Below are 20,525 nucleotides of genomic sequence, written 5' to 3'. Positions count from 1 at the left end.
GGTCGCGGCGCCACCACTGCTGTACGGGGTGGGGGGACCGCGAGGCGGTGGGCCCTGGCAGGGAGACATCACGGAGAGCTCACCCTAACCCTAACCCTCCCCCGCAGAGCTGTGGAGTCAATGAATTGGGGAACGTGTTGATCGGTAGCAGGGCCTCCAAGACCAGGCAGGCTCCGTTCACCGACTCCCCCTCCCAATCCGCCGCCGATGGTCTCGCCCACTCGGAGCGCAGCTCACGTAGGTGGCGGCGCGAGGCCAGTACTGCGAATCGCTGGCTGGTTTGCTGGGCGACCCGGCAGTGCAGCCGGGCTCGATCTGCGCCGCCGCGGACCTGGCCCAGGTGAATTGGGAGAGCGGGAGGCCTGACGGTGTTGGAGCCCGATCTGCCTGCACCCAGCAAGAGCAGCAACTGGGAGCCTCGCGAGGGCTGGAAGGTTCTCGGTGACCCGGAAAGGGGGTTCGGGCTTGTTCTGTAGGTGGCAAAGCTGCCGGGCTTGTTTATCAGCACTAGAAGGGGGCCCGAGAGTGTCGCGGCTTCCTTCCGAAGTTCTGTTAGGGACTCTAAGGCATCCTACACTACGCTTGGCTAAAGAGTGTTGGTTAAATGACCTTAGGGAGGGAGGCTGCGCTGCCTAGAGGCCCTTTATTACGAAGTGTGCCTTTCATCTCCGGAGTGCCAGGGTTAAAAAGCAGAGATCTTGAACCTAGAAAAATCTGTTCCCAATCTTTTTCCTGTTCCTAACAAAATAGTGCAGGGTACAGCTTGAGAGATGTTAAGGATTCTTTTTTCTTCTTCAATCTTCACACCGCAGGGCATTATACACTAGTGGAAATCTTTTACTCCTTTCTGAGAGCTGTGTGTGTGTCTGCACTTGTCCTGTAATCGCTCCCACAAAACAAACCCGAACCCCCTGAGGTTCAAGGTCCTAACTTGGTGCAGGAGAGTCCCTGGGAAGGTGGGTTTAGGGAGGGGGCAGAGCTTTTTTCTTCTGCATAGTGGGTTGTTCTGATGGCTTAGACTTTGAAGCGGTTTTGTGAGAGGAGTGTAGTTGCAAGTAAAAGTGGAGGGTAAAAATGAATGTTTAGCACTCAGATCTTTGAGTGGAAAAAGAATTTAACAGTGAGCCCATTAGATGTAGGAAGGTTTCCCGACAGACTCTGGGAATTGGTTTGGAAGTATCACAAAGTGCTTATACAAATCGTTGTGTTGTGTTCTCCACCTTTATAAAAACATATGTTGGAGCTGAGAATGTAGCCCAGGATAAATTTTCACCAGCACATCACACATAAAAGCATTATGTGGATCCGGGCGGTGGTGGCGCACGCCTTTAATCCCAGCACTTGGGAGGCAGAGGCAGGTGGATCTCTGTGAGTTCGAGACCAGCCTGGTCTACAAGAGCTAGTTCCAGGACAGGCTCCAAAACCACAGAGAAACCCTGTCTCGAAAAACCAAAAAAAAAAAAAAAAAAAAAAAAAAAAAAAAAAAAAAGCATTATGTGGAGTTTTTGAGCCTCCATCATCATGAGCTAGAATAGCATGTCCAGTCTTGACATTGCTGCGAGTTCACATCAAGAACCTGGTTGTCACCAGGCGGTGGTGGTGCAGGCCTTTAATCCCAACACTTGGGAGGCAGAGGCTGGCAGATCTCAGTTCAAAGTTAGCCTGGTCCACAGAGCAAGAGAAACCTTGTCTTGAAAAACAAAAAACAAACAAACAAACAAAAAGTTACAACCACCATGGGGAAAATGTTTTAAGAAAGCTTATGATTTTGTGTTGAGCCACATTGTTCATACCTGTCCTTGACCGTTTGTGGATAGGACCAGTCTGGCTGTGTGGAAGCTTCACTAAAAGTTTGGTCTTGTATAGGTGACATAACTGAGTTACCACTTTGATGTCACTATTATGGAGAACATAAGAAGTTTGAGGGAAATTTTGACAGGTTTGGAAGTTCCTAAAATTTAACAAAAGTTACCTGTCCCACAAGGTTATTGCAAGCACACCCTTCCTCAGGTCACTTAGGAAGGAAAGAGATCTGCTCTTAGCCAACATCCCCAAACTACAGACCTTCAAGTGTTTGTGAGACTAGACCCTTGATTCAGGGCCTAAAACAAGCTGAATTCCACTGTGTAGAAAAACAAAATACAAAGGCATAAGCAAGAGTTAATTGATAATTAACATTTTTTTGTCTGTCTGTGTTAAGGTTTAAATAAAAACGTTGCAGGTCCCTGAGTGGCGGCAGGAAGCAGGTTTCAAGACCACGGCAGGCCACAAAGGCAGCCGGGTCCCAGGAAGGGAGCCCCCGAGTGGATGAAGGCTGTTTGCCTGGTATAGGTGAGTTATAACTACAGTATAGAATCTGTCTGGAGAGCTGAGTCTGAGCTTGACTGTACTGGCTCTCAACAGGTAAAGCAGCATTGGATTAAATATATAGTATTTTATGTAAGAGACTTAAAAGTACATACCAATTTAAAACATGAGACTTATTGCTTTGTAGTCTGGAATGAGATACAATGAACAGACAATTATAACATTTATGACTCATTTAAACCAGTGGGTTTCTTTTTTTTAACTTTTGACTAATTTATAGGCATAAAATACATTTTAGTAACTCAGCATTATAATCACAATATATTTCCTAAACACACTTCAAACCAAGTTCTAAGAACATTTCCTTGCATTACTGTTATTCTTTCCTTTTAAGATAAAATTAATAGTTGGTTTGGATCTGTTGTAATTTGAGCAATTACAGACTTTTTTGGTTTAAAGTCATTCTTTGTCTTGTTTTTAAATTGTAAGGCATATCTTTATTTTTCCAGTTCTGAAGTTCCTGTTTTGGTTGGTAGCTGAAACTGCCTTTGTTTGTGGCTTTTCATATATAAGAAACATTTGACTACCCTGGACATATTTGTTTAAATCTTTTATTTTAGGAAGAAATTTATTATTATTTATTTGCTGTTTCACTACTGGTTTAAACATTTGAGTAAGTTAATCTATCTTCTTTTGATGGTTGTGTTTTTCCTTTGTAGACTGAGAAAAAAAATGGCCCTGTTAGCTAAGCAGATACCCAGATGGTTCAACTCAATTAAATTGAGTAATTTCATTAAAGCTGCGCAGATCACAAAACGCTCTACAAGACCAGGAAAAACATTGTCAAATGGCTTCTCGTCTCAGGCTCTGTTGTCCTCTGACAATTGCTTTCACCTCTGGGGAATTAAGACTTACAAGACATCCTCCTTGTGGAATAGTTTCCAGACTGCCAACTCCAATAGGCAAGAGAACAGTTCTGAGCAAAACACTCTGCTCCCTTCAGTGATTGAAAAGCCGGAGAGGATACCCAGCCTTGAGTCTGAGCTGTTTCTTGAAGGTAATTCTGAACACTGAGAAGAGTCCCCTTTTCAGGGGTTGTTTTGATCATGCTACATTGAAGCATTAATCTAATTAATCTTAATCAATAAAAAGCCAGGAGTCAGATATCAGGGTAAAAACCTAGAAGATCAGAGAAGCAGCCACTAGTGCTTCCTACCTGTCTCCTTCAGTCCAGCCCCACAATCACTTTCTCTCTCCACCTCCCTAGTGCTGTGATTAAAGGTGGAGCCACCACCGCCAGGCTTCTGTGGTTAACTAGTGGCTAGCTCCATCCTCTGATATCAGGGCAAGCTTTATTTGTCATAACACAAAGTATCACACAACACTACATATTTAGACAGTACTCGCCCATTTCATGTCCTGTTTCATACCAGGCAGGAAAAGGAACAGTATCGGTTCTATTCATTTAGTTTTATTAAACTGTTATTTTAGTAAGTTCCCAGGTTAATTTGTGTTTTTTGTAGCTAAATATGTAAAACATTTGCTTTTTAAATATATGATTTTATAGCTTCTCTTGAACTATTATTTTAGTAAGTTCCCAGGTTAATTTGTGTTTTTTGTAGCTAAATATGTAAAACATTTGCTTTTTAAATATATGATTTTATAGCTTCTCTTGAAAAGTGTCTTTTTGGCATGTCTTTTTGGCATTTGTTAGACTTATTAGGGTTTAATTGATATTTATCTTTGGGGTATACAGTTTTGACATATATTTATAATTATATTTATTTTTAATTATTTATATATTTATATGTATATATGTTTGAGGTATGTGTTGTATAATAGTTACCAAGTGGGAACAGTGAGTTTACATTTCAGGTTTCCCTTGAATTGCTTTATAGTCAACCTTCCCCTCTACATGCCTCTTGATATAGCAATATATTATTATGCCACAGGTAAAATATGTTCCATTAGTAGGATGTGAATGAATTCTAAAAGGGAAGGCAAGGAAGAGAAGCTGGCTGTGAAAAAAGTGAGGATAGTTAAGAGAGTAAAACAGTAAGAGACCATAGTCTGGATTCCTTAAAGTCACAGCTTCAAATTTCTTTCATACCAAATCATATTAAAACAATAGCAAAGAATCCATATCAGGGCAAATTAGAGGACTGGCAAAGGTTTGCAGATGGTAGAACATAGACATTCTCTTAAGAGAATTTAGAGAGGAGGCACTGGATCAAAATGAATAAATTCGGAATAGCTTAACTTTAGAATGTGAATTTGGTGTATTAAAAAAAGCCATACTTTTGGCCAAGTTCACAAGCCATGTCTCTCAAAATGTTGCTGAAGAGCAGTAGATCTTTGACATTCTTACATGTTGATGAAAAGTGAAGAGAAATAGTTTTGTGTCTTACCCAGACAAGATGACTTATACCTGTAATTCTAGCGTTTAAGAAGATGAGGCAGGATGATTGCCTGGGTTGTGTTCACTGTCTCAAAAATAGATTGAATGTCTTGAACTTTACCAACAAACTTCATACCTTGAAGGGAGAATAGTTGGTCTCTTTGGGTAATTAAAATCTTAGGATATTTTTAGACCTTTGTGACATGGGGGTCACTACTCTTAGGCCATGCTGGCTTCAGACTTGCTATAATTCTCCTGTCTCAGCATGCCCAGTAGAATGCTGGGATTACAGGTATGGACCATCACTTTAAGCTTGCACTTCATAAACATCTAATTCTGAAATGATCTCAGTACTTAACCAATGAAAGACACAAACTAGGGAAGATAGAATATTTATAGAAGTAGATTTGGGGTTGTTTTCTTTTTTAAGGTGAATTTTATTTTTAATTATGCATATGTGTACATGTGTGCACATATGAGTATAGATGCACATATGAGTATAGATGCTCATGAAGCCCACAAGATGGTATTGGAGTTATAAGATTGTGAGCTTTCTGATGTAGGGATCCAGACTGCAAGAGCAGTACGTACTCTTTTTTTTTTTTTCTTTTGGTTTTTCGAGACAGGGTTTCTCTGTGGCTTTGGAGCCTGTCCTGGAACTAGCTCTGTAGACCAGGCTGGTCTCGAACTCACAGAGATCCGCCTGCCTTTGCCTCCTGAGTGCTGGGATTAAAGGCGTGCGCCACCACCACCCGGCGCAGTACGTACTCTTGACCACTGAACCATTTCTGTAGCCCCTTTATCGAATGTTCCGTATGTACATGACAGCTGACTGGCTTCTCTCTTTCCTCATGACTTGCTGCAAAGAATTGGATGACTTACCTTCGCTGTCTCCGATACAACCAATTTCAGAGGAGGAGGCTATTCAGATTATTGCACACCCTCTGTTGCCCTTATCCTCCTTCACACTTGGAGACTACATAGATCATTCCGAGACTCTGCAGCAGCTAGTGCAGCTTGGTAAGTTTCTAACCTACCAGTCAGCCTGTCGTGTGTTAGTTTGTTGACCCATGGTGAACTGTTTTCTGCATTGTTTTCCCCTGACCTTCCTCCTGGAGCATACTGCCCTCATCTGGATTGTTCTTTCAGCCTGTAACATAACTTTCTTAATATGCTGACTAGTAGGTTATCCTTGAATTAAAGGCAGCTAGAGCTATTCATTGCACACTTTCTTTTGGTCCTGTCTGAAATGTAGCAACCTTGTTGAATCTGTTTTCCTTGAGTCTGATTTGATTTCTCAGTAATGACCCTAAGGAGTTGAGAGGAATTGGATATTTAAGAGATTGAGGAATCAATGTTTCCACATATAGCCATACATAGTATCATGTTTTTAGCTTGTACTTTATCTTGGACCTCTTATTCTCTAAAGTCTCCAATTTCTGGTTGTTGTTGTTGTTGTTTAATGGGTATTGAGTATTGTCTTAGGGTTTCTATTGCTGTGAAGAGACACCATAACCACTACAATACTTATACAGGAAGACATTTAATTAGGGTGGACTGGAAGCATAGTGGCATGCAGGCAGACATGGTGCTGGAGAGGAGCTGAGAGTACTGCATGATTCTGCAGGCATCAGGAAGAGTCACACAAGGCCTGGCTTAAACGTCAAACCTCAAAGTTCACCTCTAGTGACTCACTTTCTTCAACAAGGCCACAGTACTCCAACAAGGCCATGCCTCCTAATAGTGCCACTCCCTATCAGCCAATGGGATCATTTTCATTCAAACAACCACAAGTATTCCTTACCCAAAATGCCAAGAACCGAGAGTGTTTGAAGTTTGAGGCTTTTTCATATTTTTTGGAATATCTGCATAGACTTTACCAATTGATCATCCAAAATCCAAAAAGTACAAATTCTAAAACTCTCAGTGCTTCACATACTGGCATCTTCCATTAGAATTCTTATTTGTGGGCCTTTCTGTGTCTTATTTTGATAATTCTGTTTTCATATGTTGTGTTTGGGGGATATAGATAAATCTTGTTTCACCAAAGAAGCTCCCTTTTTGTTTCTCGTTCACCATATCTTGGAGAGCTGTTTTGTTTATCAGAAAAGGGAAAAAAAATACCTGCGCCAATGCAGGAGACTCTTAGGGGTTGTCCTTGTTTCTTTCTTTTCTCCCTCCCTCCTTAACATCTTTTTAGAACCTTATCCTCCATATTCTATCTCTCTCAAGTTTGCTTATTCTGTAGTTACCCTTCTTTAGGACTCATTTGTCACTTACCTACCTTGATAATCCTATGTATGAGTTTGTGTGTGTGTGTGTGTGTATACATGTGGCCAAAAGATTGTTTTTATTTTCTTTTGATTGATTCCCTTTTTTTTTTTTTTTTTTTTTTTTGTCTTGTTTTGATTTAGGCCAGCTTCTTTCCTTGGTCTGGACTTGCAAATAGGCCGAACTGACTGGCCAATGAGCCTCAGGGATTTGTCTGTCTCCACTTACCCAGTGCTGGAATTAAAAGTGCACAGCACCCTGCCAGACTTTTTTTTTAACATGGCTAACATGGCTTCTGGAGAGCAAACTCAAGTCCTCATGTTTCTTTTTTCTTTTCTTTTTTTTTTTTTTTTGGTTTTTCGAGACAGGGTTTCTCTGTGGTTTTGGAGCCTGTCCTGGAACTAGCTCTTGTAGACCAGGCTGGTCTCGAACTCACAGAGATCCGCCTGCCTCTGCCTCCCAAGTGCTGGGATTAAAGGCGTGCGCCACCACCGCCCAGCTAAGTCCTCATGTTTCTAAGGCAAGCACTATACCTACTGAGCCAAACTCACAGACCCTAACTTGATAACTTCCTATTCAGCTATTTTGACCCTGAAAAATCTCTATGGTGTTAGTGTTCCTTCTAAATTGCTAATTGAAAGCACTGGTTAACTGCTTCAAATCTTTTTTTAAATTTTATTTTTCTTTTTAGTTTATTTATTATGTGCCAGATCTCATTATAGATGGGTGTGAGTCATCATGTGGTTGCTGGGAATTGAACTTAGGACCTCTGAAACAGCAGTCAGTTCTCTTAACCTCTGAGCCATCTCTCTAGCCCTGCTTCAAATCTTCGAAGCTTTCAAAGGTCTTCGAGTTCTCCCTGCTTTCCTCCTGCTCATCTTGTCAGCCTCTCCTCTTGCCTACATCACTCCTTTAGTTGACTGGCAGTTGGAGAACTTATCTCAAGTTTAAATAGCTTCTGAAATGTGTTCTCTGGCCCTATTATCTGAGTGACCCTTCTGAGTTCCACTTTGCCTGCTTTTATACCTGTACTAATGACAAAATATGGTAATGTTTCACTCCTGTTTAGGACCTAGTTTGCCAGATGTTACCCAAATATGTAGGTACCCAAGGAATCTATGTTCTCAAAAAGTTTCATGTGAGACTAGGCTTGGAATCTCTTTGTGAAGCAAGAGGTAGGTGGATCTCTGAGACCAAGGCTAGCCTGGTCTACATAGTGAGTTCTAGGCTAGTCAGGATAACAAATACCTATTTGAGAAGAACTGGAAGATGAAGATGGAAGTAAAATGAGAAGTCCAAAATTAGAAATACAAATAAAGCCTCTTTTATTAACCTACGTATCCATAAATTACTGAATTGTTAAAAGAAATGCATTGCACAAATACACAATGGAATACTGGTCGTCAATAGCAAACAGTGACGTACCGTCATTTCCAACAAGACTTGGAGGACTTGCATGCAAAGACATGTCTCAGTAGAAGCAGAGAAAGAGAAGAATGGTGATTTGGGATAGGGAGGGGGCTATCAGGAGATGTTGGTGGGAGGGTACACAGTTCCCATACTTAGTAAGTTCTGGAAATCTGTGATGTACTAAGTATGTTTTAAATATCCACAGAAAGATGTAGATATACCTAAAATATCTATTGAATTTCGGAATGTTCACAGCTTAAAAGATGTTCTGAAGTAAGTTCAAAGGTGAGAGATGACATCTGACACCTGCAGATGGAGAGTAAGTTACCTTTTCTTCCAGAACAGCTTCCCTAGCCTACAGCAGGTACTCAGGGTGATAAAGGATCACCATGGTCCAGACCTATAAATAATTTACAGTATACTTAGAGCTTTCAGATAAGTTTCAGTCATTCTTTTTGTATATGCTAATAAGCTCAGTAGCATGTCTTAGAAGTAACTGTAAATGGCAGTAACTTGGAGGATCCATTGTTGCTTGTCAGTATTTTTAGTGGTAAAGCTGTAGTACTCTTCTGTTTGTTTTCCTCCATTCTCTGCTTGTTCAAGATCCTAGGAGGCCAGTCCTGTGCACAGGTCTCCTATGCCAGCTGACTTCTAGGCAACTACTGCCAGAGCAACATAAAGGCCAGAAGGTCCAGGTCAGGTCTCTTTTTTTCAGGTCCTTCAACTGTTCGTCCCATGGCAACAGCTTTTGTCTTGCAACACTTCACTAATAGCTTACAGTTCCCTCTGTGCTCTGGAAAAGGCTTGGCCTCCTTATCTCACTGCTAGATAGACATTGTGTGTCCATTTACTCTGCTCATGCCACTGTATTATATTTCTTTGTATTTGAGCTCTGTAGGATAATGTTTCTTCTTTCCAGATCTGACTGATGACTAAATATATGTAACAGTAAGAGATGCAATGTCCAAATCTTTTAGAGTATGTATTGCTTATTTTCATCCCAGTGCTTAGCAGAAGTGTCTGGTCCACAGTAGGCAGTGTCCAGCTTTTCATTTTAGTAGAATTCTGAGTGAGCTGAGGACTTAAGCTCTTCTGATGGGATTCTGCGCTCCCACTACTACTAAAAGCAGGTTTCCATTTCCTCACAACCAGGGTGTGACAACTCAAACTGCGCAAGGCCCTCCAACATGTGTAAAATCACTTGGAGTTCAATTCTTTTAGGTTACTTTTAAAGCTTTGTTTCCCCATTTATCACATATTTTTGAAACTGGCTTCCATCTCCTTTTTTTATTCATTCATTGATTAGACTTGATTTTGTGTGATTTTTTTTTTAAGTTACAAAAGAATTATATGTAGTTGATAGAAGTTCAGCTATTCCAAGAAGCACCCTTGCTCCCAAGTATAAACACTATTATCAGTTTATTGGGTAGCTTTCCAAACCTTTCTCTTACAAAGTAAGTGGAAAGCTAGCCATAGACTTTTTTGTTTTTCCATAATTATTAGTTGTTTACGTTCTTTGTTTTCTGTGTGTAGAACTAGCATATATTTAGATTATCAATCAATCTGCAAATAAGACACAGAAACATTTTAGTGTAACTAGTGATCTCATTGTACTTTAATGACTAGTCTTATCTTTCTTATCGAATTAAAATGACATCACTAGTGTGTGATAAATTGCTTATGTTCATTCTGGGTCTGCTTCTGGTCTGTGTTCGGTGTGTGCTGTGGGTGGGTGTGCACATACTCATAGCAAGAATTTAGATTTGGAATTACATGTGTTTCTAAATTTGGTGAGTGAATATGATGATATTTTTGATTGTGGATGCTACTAGAGGACAATGTTATTTCATTGCTTTGTATGAAGGTGCCTCTAAAATCATTTTAGGAAATGGGTTTTGTTTTGTCATATTGAGGATTGACCTTGTGGTCTTATGTATACTAAGCAAGCACTATATCACTGAACTATCTCTCTAGCCTTTGTAGATTTTATTTTATTTTTGTACTTTAAAGTATTCTCTTCAAGTTTCACCATTGACTATGAACTCACTGTGTAACCCAAGCAGGCCTCAAACTTATGATTCTCCTGACTTAGCCTCCCAAGAAGCTGAGTGATTTAGTGACTTTCTCCTTGGGGAAAATTTACCTCTATGTTGACCTTTGACATAAACACTATAATTAATTTTAATCTATTTCTACAACCAGTTTCATTTAAAAATAATTTATTTCCATTTGTCATTTCTCCCTTAAATAGATTATTCATCATCAGTAATTTTTCCTATATGAAATGAATGACTGAATAATAAATTGACTTTAAACCAATCCTTTCCATTTGTTACAGGAGTGGATTTGTCAAAGATAGAAAGACATCTTGATGTAGCCAACTTCCTTCTAAGACTGGATTTTGAAAAAGACATTAAGCAAATACTCCTATTTCTTAAAGATTTGGGTTTAGAAGATAGCCACCTGGGACCATTCCTGACAAAAAATTATGCTATTTTCTCTGAAGATCTTGAAAATCTTAAGACAAGGTAAAGTTTGAAATGATTTCCACATAACCTAGGAAGTACTTATGGAAGAATTACTCATGTATGTGTGAGAAATTTTCTAGTCTGCTATTCAAGGATCTATGAGTGACTATGAGTGGTTCTTTTAGTTATGCACATTTAATGCAAATAGAGTAAAATAGTTGTTTTGTCAACTGTCAGTTGTTTTTCTTTTTAACGTATTAATGAATTAGTATTGAAATATTTCTCTTCAGAACCTGGAAATGTCTCTTTAAAATCTCTATTAACAAATAATAAATTATCTAAGTACACTTACAAGTTCATAGATTGTGGCTGTTGTGATTGTTTTCTTTACTTTTTCTTGTCTGGAGACATGGTCTCATTATGTACCCCTGACTGACCTTGAACTCATAACTCTCCTACTTTGGCCTTCAAAGTACTGGAGTTATAGATGTGTGCTGTCATACCTAGCATTTCTAATTTTTGATAGCAGACATTTAGTATTCTTTGAGCAATTTGTTTATAATATAAATATAATATAATTTATAATATATAATTTAATATATTATATTTATATAATATAATAAAAGTTAAAACTTTTCCATAAGTTGAAAGGTTATTCCCTTTATCATAGTCATGGCTCTCTAAATAAGGAAACTGGTAGCCTTTTAATATATATTTATTAGAATGGATTACAGGCTGTGACTCACTAGTCCAACAATGACTGTCTCATGACCAAAAGACCACAGATGCTCTAGTTGTTTAGTCCGTGAAGTTGGACGTCTCAGCAGACCTAGACAGCTGCTGAATCATGAAGAATTCCTGGTGTGTAGGTGGAATCCCAAAGAAGTTGGTACTGATACCATCAAAGGAATGCCAAAGCAACCGGATAAATGAATTTCTAGCTTGTCAGGTAAAGTGAGGGCAACACACAAAAAAGCAAAACCTTCCTCCTTCCAGGTCTTTTTATGTGGGCTGCCATCAGAAGGTGTGGCCAGATTTAACGTTGGTCTTCCCCTATCAAATAACCTGATTAAGAAAAATCCCTCAAGTCTAGAAAGGTGACTCAGAGGTTAGAAGCACTGGCTGTTCTTTCAGAGGTTCTGAGTACAATTCTCAGCAACCACATTAGTGTGGGAAGCCCTTCTGTATATGTATTGCTTTTATTTGTTAATGAATAAAGCTGTTTCAACCAGTGATTTAGCAGAATAGAGTAAGGTGGGAATTCAGAGGAAAAAATAGGCAGAGTCAGTGGGACACCGTGTAGCTGCTGGAGGAGACAGATGCCAGTACTGGTAAACCACGAGCCTTGTGGTAAAATATAAAATAATAGAAATGGGTTAATTTAAGATATAAGAGCTCTAGCTAGAAATACATTTAAGCTATTGGCCAAACAATATTCCAAGTAATATAGTTTCTGTGTCTGGGTGGCCTGGAAATGAATGATTAGTCTCCGCCTACAAATTGGGGTGCCAGTGTGGTCTGAAACGTTTGGGGTTAGTGCCCACCACTTACTTCAGGTCCAAATGCTTATATGCCCATTTGGGTTCAGGAGAAAAGTAGCTGAGACCATGCCTGTGGCTCAGCACTCCCCACCTGGGCAGTCGGCAGGGTCGGGTCTGCTAGGAGTGCATAGGCAGGAGAGCATGGTGGATTCCCCCCACCATACACAGAGATATTTCCAGGCCGCACAGTACACTGCCTGGCAGATTTAGTTGGGAATCACTTGAGAGGTTCACATAATTATTACATGAGGTATAGATAGTTTAAGTAATTTTCCCAAGATTACACACATAGTATAGATGGCAGAGCTAGTATTCCAACCAAGATGGCCAAATTCCATGACTGCTTACTGTATAAAGCATCTCCCTACATTTAATTCTGTGAAAGAAACCTGTGTTAAGGAAGCAAGTTTCTTGCTCAAGTTGCCTGTCACATGTTCCTGACTGGGTAGAGAAATGTTTATTTGAATTTTTGTAGTATTTTATATGTATATACTCAAAAATATGAATGATAAACAGTAAGTTTCTACTGAGTAGGCAGGGATATAAAATATTTAATTAAAACTTGATTTTTGGCTTTGCTAGATATAGCAGGCTTATTTTCTACACTATCCATAATAGCACCAATTTTATGTACTTATTTTCTTTTCAGTGAAAATAATTTAGTGTATAAAATTGCAGGTCCTTTGTAGAATTTCCAAATGAATCAACTGTATGAAGTTTATATAAATATATATTGTTTTGTGTGAGGCAAGTAATACATGCTTGTAATCCCAGCACTTGGGAAACTAAGCCCAGAAAATGAAAAGATCAAGGCTAACTTGTAATAAGACTCTGTCCCAAAGCCAAAAATTTTGGCTGGAAATAGATGGCTCAGTGGATAAAGTGTTTGCCATCCAATTGTGAGAGCCAGAATCCACAAGAAGCCAGGTGCTTTGCCACATATCTGTAATCTCAGCCAGCTTTTGGTGGTGGGAGGCAGAAAATAGAATCTTCTGGAGCTCACACCATAGCTAACCTGGCTTATATGGCTGTGAACAATGGGAGACCCTGTCTCAAAATAAGGTGGAAGGCTAAGGCCAACCCCTAAGATTGCCCTCTGACTTCCACTTGTGCCCCAAGGCATGTGTATGCACCCCTCCCCCATGATACACATATAATAATGGTTTGTTTAATTTAAAGATCTACCTGAAGTATATTAGAATTATTTTCTGATTTAAAGTAAATGGAAACTAATAAAAAAATTGTCAGTGCTTCTCCTGAAAATGTGTCCATATTTGGGATATTACAGAGGGTTTTATTGGGGAGAAGGTGGTTTTCGAGACAGGGCTTCTCTGTGTAGCCCTGACTGTCCTGGAACTTGCTCCTTAGACTAGGCTGGCCTCAAACTCAGAGATCCACCTGTCTCTACTGGGATAAAGGAGTGTACCACCACCACACAGCTTACAGAGTACTTTTATTGATCTTTTCTTATGAGAAGTTATAGGGTCCTTAAAAAAAAAAAGACAATTTTGTGCTGAGTAGACTCAGAAGTTTCTATTTATATATACATATGTGTGAGTATATATATATATATATATATATATATATATATATTATATATGTAAAAATAACTCATTAAAAAGAGATGAGGATGGGACACAGGAGAGGTGGGGTAGAAATTATGTACAGTACTCCTGTTTGTACTCAAGGTCTCAAAACAAGTTTAGATATTACCTTAGAAATTAGCATAATAAATTTATTTTTATAGGAAATGTTTATCATGCATATGTTTTTTATTATTATTTCTCCAGAGTAGCTTATCTACAGTCAAAACATTTCAGTAAGACAGATATTGCACGAATGGTCAAAAATGCACCATTTCTGTTGAGCTTCTCCATGGAAAGACTGGATAACAGACTGGGGTTTTTTCAGAAAGAGCTTGAACTGAGTGTGAAGAAGGTAAATAAATAATAAATAAATAAATAAATAAATAAATAAATAGATGGATGGATGGATGGATGGATGGATGGATGATGGATAGGTAGACAGACAGACAGACAGACAGACAGACAGACAGATAGATAGATAGATAGATAGATAGAGGAAATGTATTTTCTCTTTTAGTAACCTTTAAATGTCATGTTTCTAAGTGTCTGACCTACACAGATCCTATAAATGCATTATACTTTCTGTACAAAAATGTGTTAGGCCGGGCGGTGGTGGCGCACGCCTTTAATCCCAGCACTTGGGAGGCAGAGGCAGGCGGATCTCTGTGAGTTCGAGACCAGCCTGGTCTACAAGAGCTAGTTCCAGGACAGGCTCCAAAACCACAGAGAAACCCTGTCTCGAAAAACAAAAACAAACAAACAAAAAAAAAATGTGTTAGCCTGATAGATTAAAAGGGAGGCTCCATCACTTTATAGTATACCATCAATAGCTTCTTAAATTCTGATTCCATGTTAGATTTCACATCAAATAATGTTAGGTTGATACATATTTCTGAACTTTTTGTCATTTCTTTGATTGGGTCATATTTTAAATGTTAGCTTGGCATTCCTTGTAATGTCTTAGTTTTCCAAACTAGTTAAATATTCATGTATAGTGATGATAATTACTATGTTTTAACTGTAGACTAGAGATCTGGTTGTTCGTCTTCCAAGGCTACTAACAGGAAGTCTGGAACCTGTGAAAGAAAATATGAAGGTAACATATCTTCAAGCTATGAGAAGCTAATTTCTTTACATTCCTGTTTTGTTTTTTTTTTTTTTTTTTTTTTTTGGTTTTTTCGAGACAGGGTTTCTCTGTGGTTTTGGAGCCTGTCCTGGAACTAGCTCTTGTAGACCAGGCTGGTCTCGAACTCACAGAGATCCACCTGCCTCTGCCTCCCGAGTGCTGGGATTAAAGGCGTGTGCCACCACCGCCCGGCCCCTTGTTTTGTTTTTTTATTGATATTTATTGAGCTCTACATTTTTCTCTGCTTCCCTCCCTGCCTCTCCCCTTCCCCTTTAACCCTCCCCCAAGGTCCCAATTTACTCAGGAGATCTAGTCTTTTTCTACTTTCTACTTCCCATATAGATTAGATCTATGTAAGTCTCTCTTAGTATCTGCATTGTTGTCAAGTTCTCTGGGATTGTGGTTTGTAGGCTGGCTTTCACTAACACTGAGGCTGTTTCAGATTGGATCGCTGTCTCACTGTTGTTCCCCAAAGTCAAGCCTCCAGTGTACCTCGGTTTCAAATAACATGTTATCTCTCAAGATTGCAGAGAGTCTCCGCATACCAGAGTGCAAATGGACAACGTGAGATTCCTGTCCATCACTGGCCCAGGAATCACTCTCACCAAAACCTGTAGTGGGTTTTGAGGGCTGTGTAGGCTGTAGGTGTGTCTTGAGTGTAGGAGTCTGCCTGTCTTGGTAGTTGTTCGTTTCCTCTCAGTCTCTTTGCAGTCAAGTCTGTTTTTTCTTATTATGACTCTTCTCCATAACCTCACACGGGAGCTTCTAGTCCAGTACCTTGTCTGGAAACCTAACACTAATGGCTTGTGCCAGTCCATACGGGCCTCCTTTCTTTATGTGTTATTCCATCTCATGTTTCTTTTTATGTGGACCTCATGACCATCAATGTAGAGGAGCTTTTGCTTCGGTAAGGGGTTTGAAATTTGGGTGACCCCAACCAGTGAGCTATAATCCCGTAAGGGGCAGTGATACAAATGCCCCCAAATTTTAAAAGATCATTATTTTAACTTTAGAAGAATCAATTTGCACTGCAGCATAGTACCAAAAGACTATTTTTTTTCATGACTCCGAGAATTTACTTTCTTGTAGGTTTATCGCCTTGAACTTGGTTTTAAACATAATGAAATTCAACATATGGTCACCAGAGTCCCAAAGATGCTAACTGCAAACAAAAGGAAACTTACGGAAACTTTTGATTATGTACACAATGTGATGAATATTCCCCACCACATCATTGTCAAGTTCCCGCAGGTAACATATCTACCAGCTCTTTCAGACAGCTGCCCTTGTTCTTCACTCAGGCTTCAGGTGTGGTGCTGTGTATTTGTAGGAAGTTCACAGCTGCTGGGCTCCTAAGAAGACTCGATTTGTCTCTTCCCTTGTAACTTTTACCTACTCTTCCCTTTGCCTGTTGGAATCAGAGAAAACTCAAGCATAGTCTCTTGGACTTTTCTCCACTAAATTTAAAAAATATTGTTTTATTTGTTCATGATATAGAGATGTGAAAAGATATATAACCTTAATAACTCTCAGAACTAGATTGTATTTAGTCCACTTCCTTCACATAGAGGGATGTTTATTTGCCCATCTGAATAGCCCTTAATATAGGATGATGCTGGCACATTATAAAAAAGTATAGGAGACCTAGAATTGTTTGACTCCAGCTTATGGAATAATTATAAGTAATCTATGAAAAAGCAGTGACAGTTTCTTGTCTCCTGGGGCAATAGATTATTGAGAGTGGGTTATATGGAAACCTGACCTTGTCCTACCCAGTGGGTATAACTCTCTTTCTCATTAGACTTTCCTTGGGGCCACCAACTCCCTGATATTGACAGAGACTTATTATTAATTATGAAAGCTTGGCCTTTAGTAGCTTAGGCTTCTTCCCAACTAGTTCTTATAACTTAAATTAACCTATTTTTGTTAATCTATGTTCTGCCACATGGCTTTTACTTATCCCCCATTCTGCACACCCAACTTGTTCTACATCTCACTGGCCTCTCATCTCTGTTTCTCTCTCTTCCCCAGTTCCTCTCTCTCCCCAGAAGCCGCGCCCATTCTCTCCTGACTAGTTGTTGGGTATTCAGCTCTTTATTAAATCAATCAAAAGTTGTGTTAGCTAGAAACATATCTTTACAGTGTACAAAAAGATCATCCCACAAGTGGGGTCCAGTCATTCATTATAGAATGGACCATCTGCCCTGGGCTAGAATGTGTGTGAGCACTAAGACTAAAGAATTCAATCATATGTGGCTTGTATGAGAGGCAGAGATTTAAAATAAGCTTACACAGTAGTAGAGGGCTCATGGGGCAATTAATTCAGTAAGTAGGAGAGAGAAAACCATAGAAATAACACCTATTGAGTTCATACTGCTTTGTGTGTATGGACTCTTTATAGTTACTCTTCCAGAAATCAACCCTAATTGACTAAAAAAAGGAAAACAAAGGGACAATGTGAGATTCCTGTCCATCACTGGCCCAGGAATCACTCTCACCAAAACCTGTAGTGGGTTTTGAGGGCTGTGTAGGCTGTAGGTGTGTCTTGAGTGTAGGAGTCTGCCTGTCTTGGTAGTTGTTCATTTCCTCTCAGTCTCTTTGTAGTCAAGTCTGTTTTTTCTTATTATGACTCTTCTCCATAACCTCACATGGGGGCTTTTAGTCCAGCACCTTGTCTGCAAATCCACTCATGGCTTGTGCCAGTCCATACAGGTCTCCTTTTTCTATGTGTTATTCTATCTCGTGTTTCTTTTTCTGTGAACCTCATGACCATCAATGCAGAAACACAAAGGGATGTTTTATTCTAGAAGCATACCAATGTCACATCATAGCAGCATATACTTTCTGTGGTCACTGTTCTCAAGTTAATTTTTAACACTTGTTTTTCTTCATGTCTCTCCTTGTGCACAATTATCACTTTGTACATTGGGAAAGAAATCTAAAAGTATGTTCCCCATGGAGTGTCCCACAGCCAAGAAAGTGCTTGAGACCACCCCTTCAGGAGCCCCAGTTCCTTATGCTGCAGACTGTCACTCCAGTGTGAGCCCTTCTCGTCCTCCCTTCACCTCTGTAGCAGCAGGCTTTAGGCACTTAGCTGTCTCATGATTCCTTTGTCAAATGGCTGTGCTTTCCTTAGTCCTTGGGGATTTTAACAGGAAGAGGCATGCTTTCCCTCTTCACCTGCCAAAGGGGCAGCCTCATTTTATTTTGATTCTTGTGGGGGCGTAACAGAATTTAAAGATCAAAACAGAGACAATTCCCATTTCTGGGCCTCATTCCCAAGTTACGGATGAGGTGGTTTTGGGGTGAAGCCTGAGGATTTGCTCTTCTAATGCTCTCCTGCTTTAGCTTACCAAGTACTGTGATTGCAGGTGGGCATCACTGTGCTCAACTCCTAATTTCTTACCTAATAATATGTGTGTGCTGGGAATCAAACTCAGACCCTCTCCCATCCTACACATTTATATTTTTTTTTTTTTTTTTTTTTTTTGTTTTTCGAGACAGGGTTTCTCTGTGGTTTTGGAGCCTGTCCTGGAACTAGCTCTTGTAGACCAGGCTGGTCTCGAACTCACAGAGATCCGCCTGCCTCTGCCTCCCGAGTGCTGGGATTAAAGGCGTGCGCCACCACCGCCCGGCTTCTACACATTTATCTTTAAATCGATCTACTCCCTTAGCCTCTTTAACTATAATTCTGAGCAGAAACCATATAACTTAAATCCTATAGCATTAATCATATTTATTGAAAATACAGTCATTGTAACTAGCTTATTAAAGTAGGTAACCAAGAAAATTTGTTAGTATTTCAGCTTTTTACTGTAAATTTCTTTCTTTTCCAGGTATTTAATACAAGAATATTTAAAATTAAAGAAAGACATTTGTTTCTTGTCTACTTGGGAAAAGCACAGTATGATCCAGCAAAACCTAACTATGTCTCTTTGGACAAGGTCGTATCTATTCCTGATGAAGTATTCTGCAAAGACATTGCCAAAACTTCAGTAAATGATTTTGAGAAATTCTTAAAAACACTTTAGTTTTTGATGAAAACTTAAATATATTCTTGTAAAGTAAATGTATACGTGAATAAATGACTGTATTTTAAAAAATAAATGTCTCAGGTTTCAATATTGAAAACATTTTTTCTCATAATTCTGATTTTTGGTACTTGTTTGGTTTGGTTGGCTTTTTGTATTTATTATTTATTTTATTAGAAGAATTACATCACTTTCCTGTTCCCTTTCCTCCCTCCAGACTCTTTCGGGTACCCTTTCTCTCAGCCTTTTCATACCCTCCCTCAATTTGATAACTTCTTTTTTTTTTTTTTTTTTTTTTTTTTTTTGGTTTTTTCGAGACAGGGTTTCTCTGTGGTTTTGGAGCCTGTCCTGGAACTAACTCTTGTAGACCAGGCTGGTCTCGAACTCACAGAGATCCGCCTGCCTCTGCCTCCCGAGTGCTGGGATTAAAGGCGTGCGCCACCACCGCCCGGCGATAACTTCTTTTTATTACTGCTAAGTGCATATATACATGTATAAATGTGCATGAACAAATATATAAGCTTTTGTTGCTTTTGTGTATATGGTTTCAGGGCTCATCATTCTGCATTGGCCAACTGCATTAGTCATTTTTCTGTTGCTGTAAAGAGACACCAGGACCAAGGCAACTCTTATAAAACAAAGCATTTCATTGGGTGGTGGTTTACAGTTTCAGAGGTTAGTCCTTATCATCATGGCAGGGAGCATAGCCGTTACCCAGGCAAATATGGTGCTGGAGAAATAGCTGAGACCTCTACATCCTGATCAATAGGCAGAGAGGAAGAGATTGCACCTGGCATGGATCAAAGCCCACTCCTGGTGACATATTTCCTCCAAAACATTCACACCTCCTAATCCTTCTCAAATAGTGCCACACCCTGGTAACTAATACTTAAACCACTACACTAATCAATACAGAGGCTAATCCCAGAGTCATTAGTTACCTATAATTATTTGTCTAAGGATGGGACCCCTCGAAAGTTCCCCCTTCCATGTTGGCATATCCATTGATACTGCCACCCATTCCAGTCGTTTATGCTGCCCTTTCTAGGAGAGATTGTTTTACAGCAGACTTCTTAGTGTACTGACTCTTAAATTTTTCTATCTCTTTTTCCTCTATCTTCTCTGAGCCACAGGCATAGGAGCTGTGTTGTAGATGTATCCATTGAGGCTGATCTTTCCACAATCTGTTGATTCCCACATTGTATCCAGTTGTGGTTTTCTGTGATGGTCTCCATTTACTATATAAAGAGAGGCTTTTATTGATGAAGGTAGTAGCTACATTTATCCCTGGGTATAAGGATAAAATTTAGAATGTAGTTAAGTAGTTATTCTGGTCTAATAAAGTGGTGGTAGTAGATTCTGGATAAATATTTAGAATACAGTTAGA

At 39.5% G+C, this 20,525-nt stretch overlaps 1 protein-coding gene across 6 annotated transcripts; it reads left to right on the top strand.

Annotated features, from left to right (window-relative positions):
- Positions 1–252: 252 nt before the first annotated feature.
- On the top strand, positions 253–19,202 carry Mterf3 (mitochondrial transcription termination factor 3). Of its 6 annotated transcripts, none has more exons than XM_057791855.1 (9): positions 253–340; positions 2,201–2,331; positions 3,027–3,364; positions 5,573–5,725; positions 10,725–10,914; positions 14,186–14,333; positions 15,006–15,077; positions 16,197–16,358; positions 18,944–19,202. In XM_057791855.1, exons 3-9 carry the CDS (start codon positions 3,040–3,042, stop codon positions 19,136–19,138), a joined length of 1,245 nt encoding a protein of 414 aa, XP_057647838.1. In that variant the 5' UTR covers positions 253–340; positions 2,201–2,331; positions 3,027–3,039; the 3' UTR covers positions 19,139–19,202. The 6 variants fall into 6 exon arrangements, with proteins under 6 accessions (XP_057647838.1, XP_057647835.1, XP_057647839.1 ...); XM_057791852.1 differs by lacking the exon at positions 253–340 and adding an exon at positions 346–472 and having other exon boundaries at positions 2,222–2,331; XM_057791856.1 differs by lacking the exon at positions 253–340 and adding an exon at positions 350–472.
- The last annotated feature ends 1,323 nt before the right edge of the window (positions 19,203–20,525 follow it).

The sequence above is a fragment of the Chionomys nivalis genome, chromosome 17 (genome assembly GCF_950005125.1).
Source record: "Chionomys nivalis chromosome 17, mChiNiv1.1, whole genome shotgun sequence".
NCBI classification, from domain to species: domain Eukaryota; kingdom Metazoa; phylum Chordata; class Mammalia; order Rodentia; family Cricetidae; genus Chionomys; species Chionomys nivalis.
The sequence above is the reverse complement of the archived record's forward strand: the minus strand, read 5'-3'. Positions and strand labels throughout refer to the sequence as shown.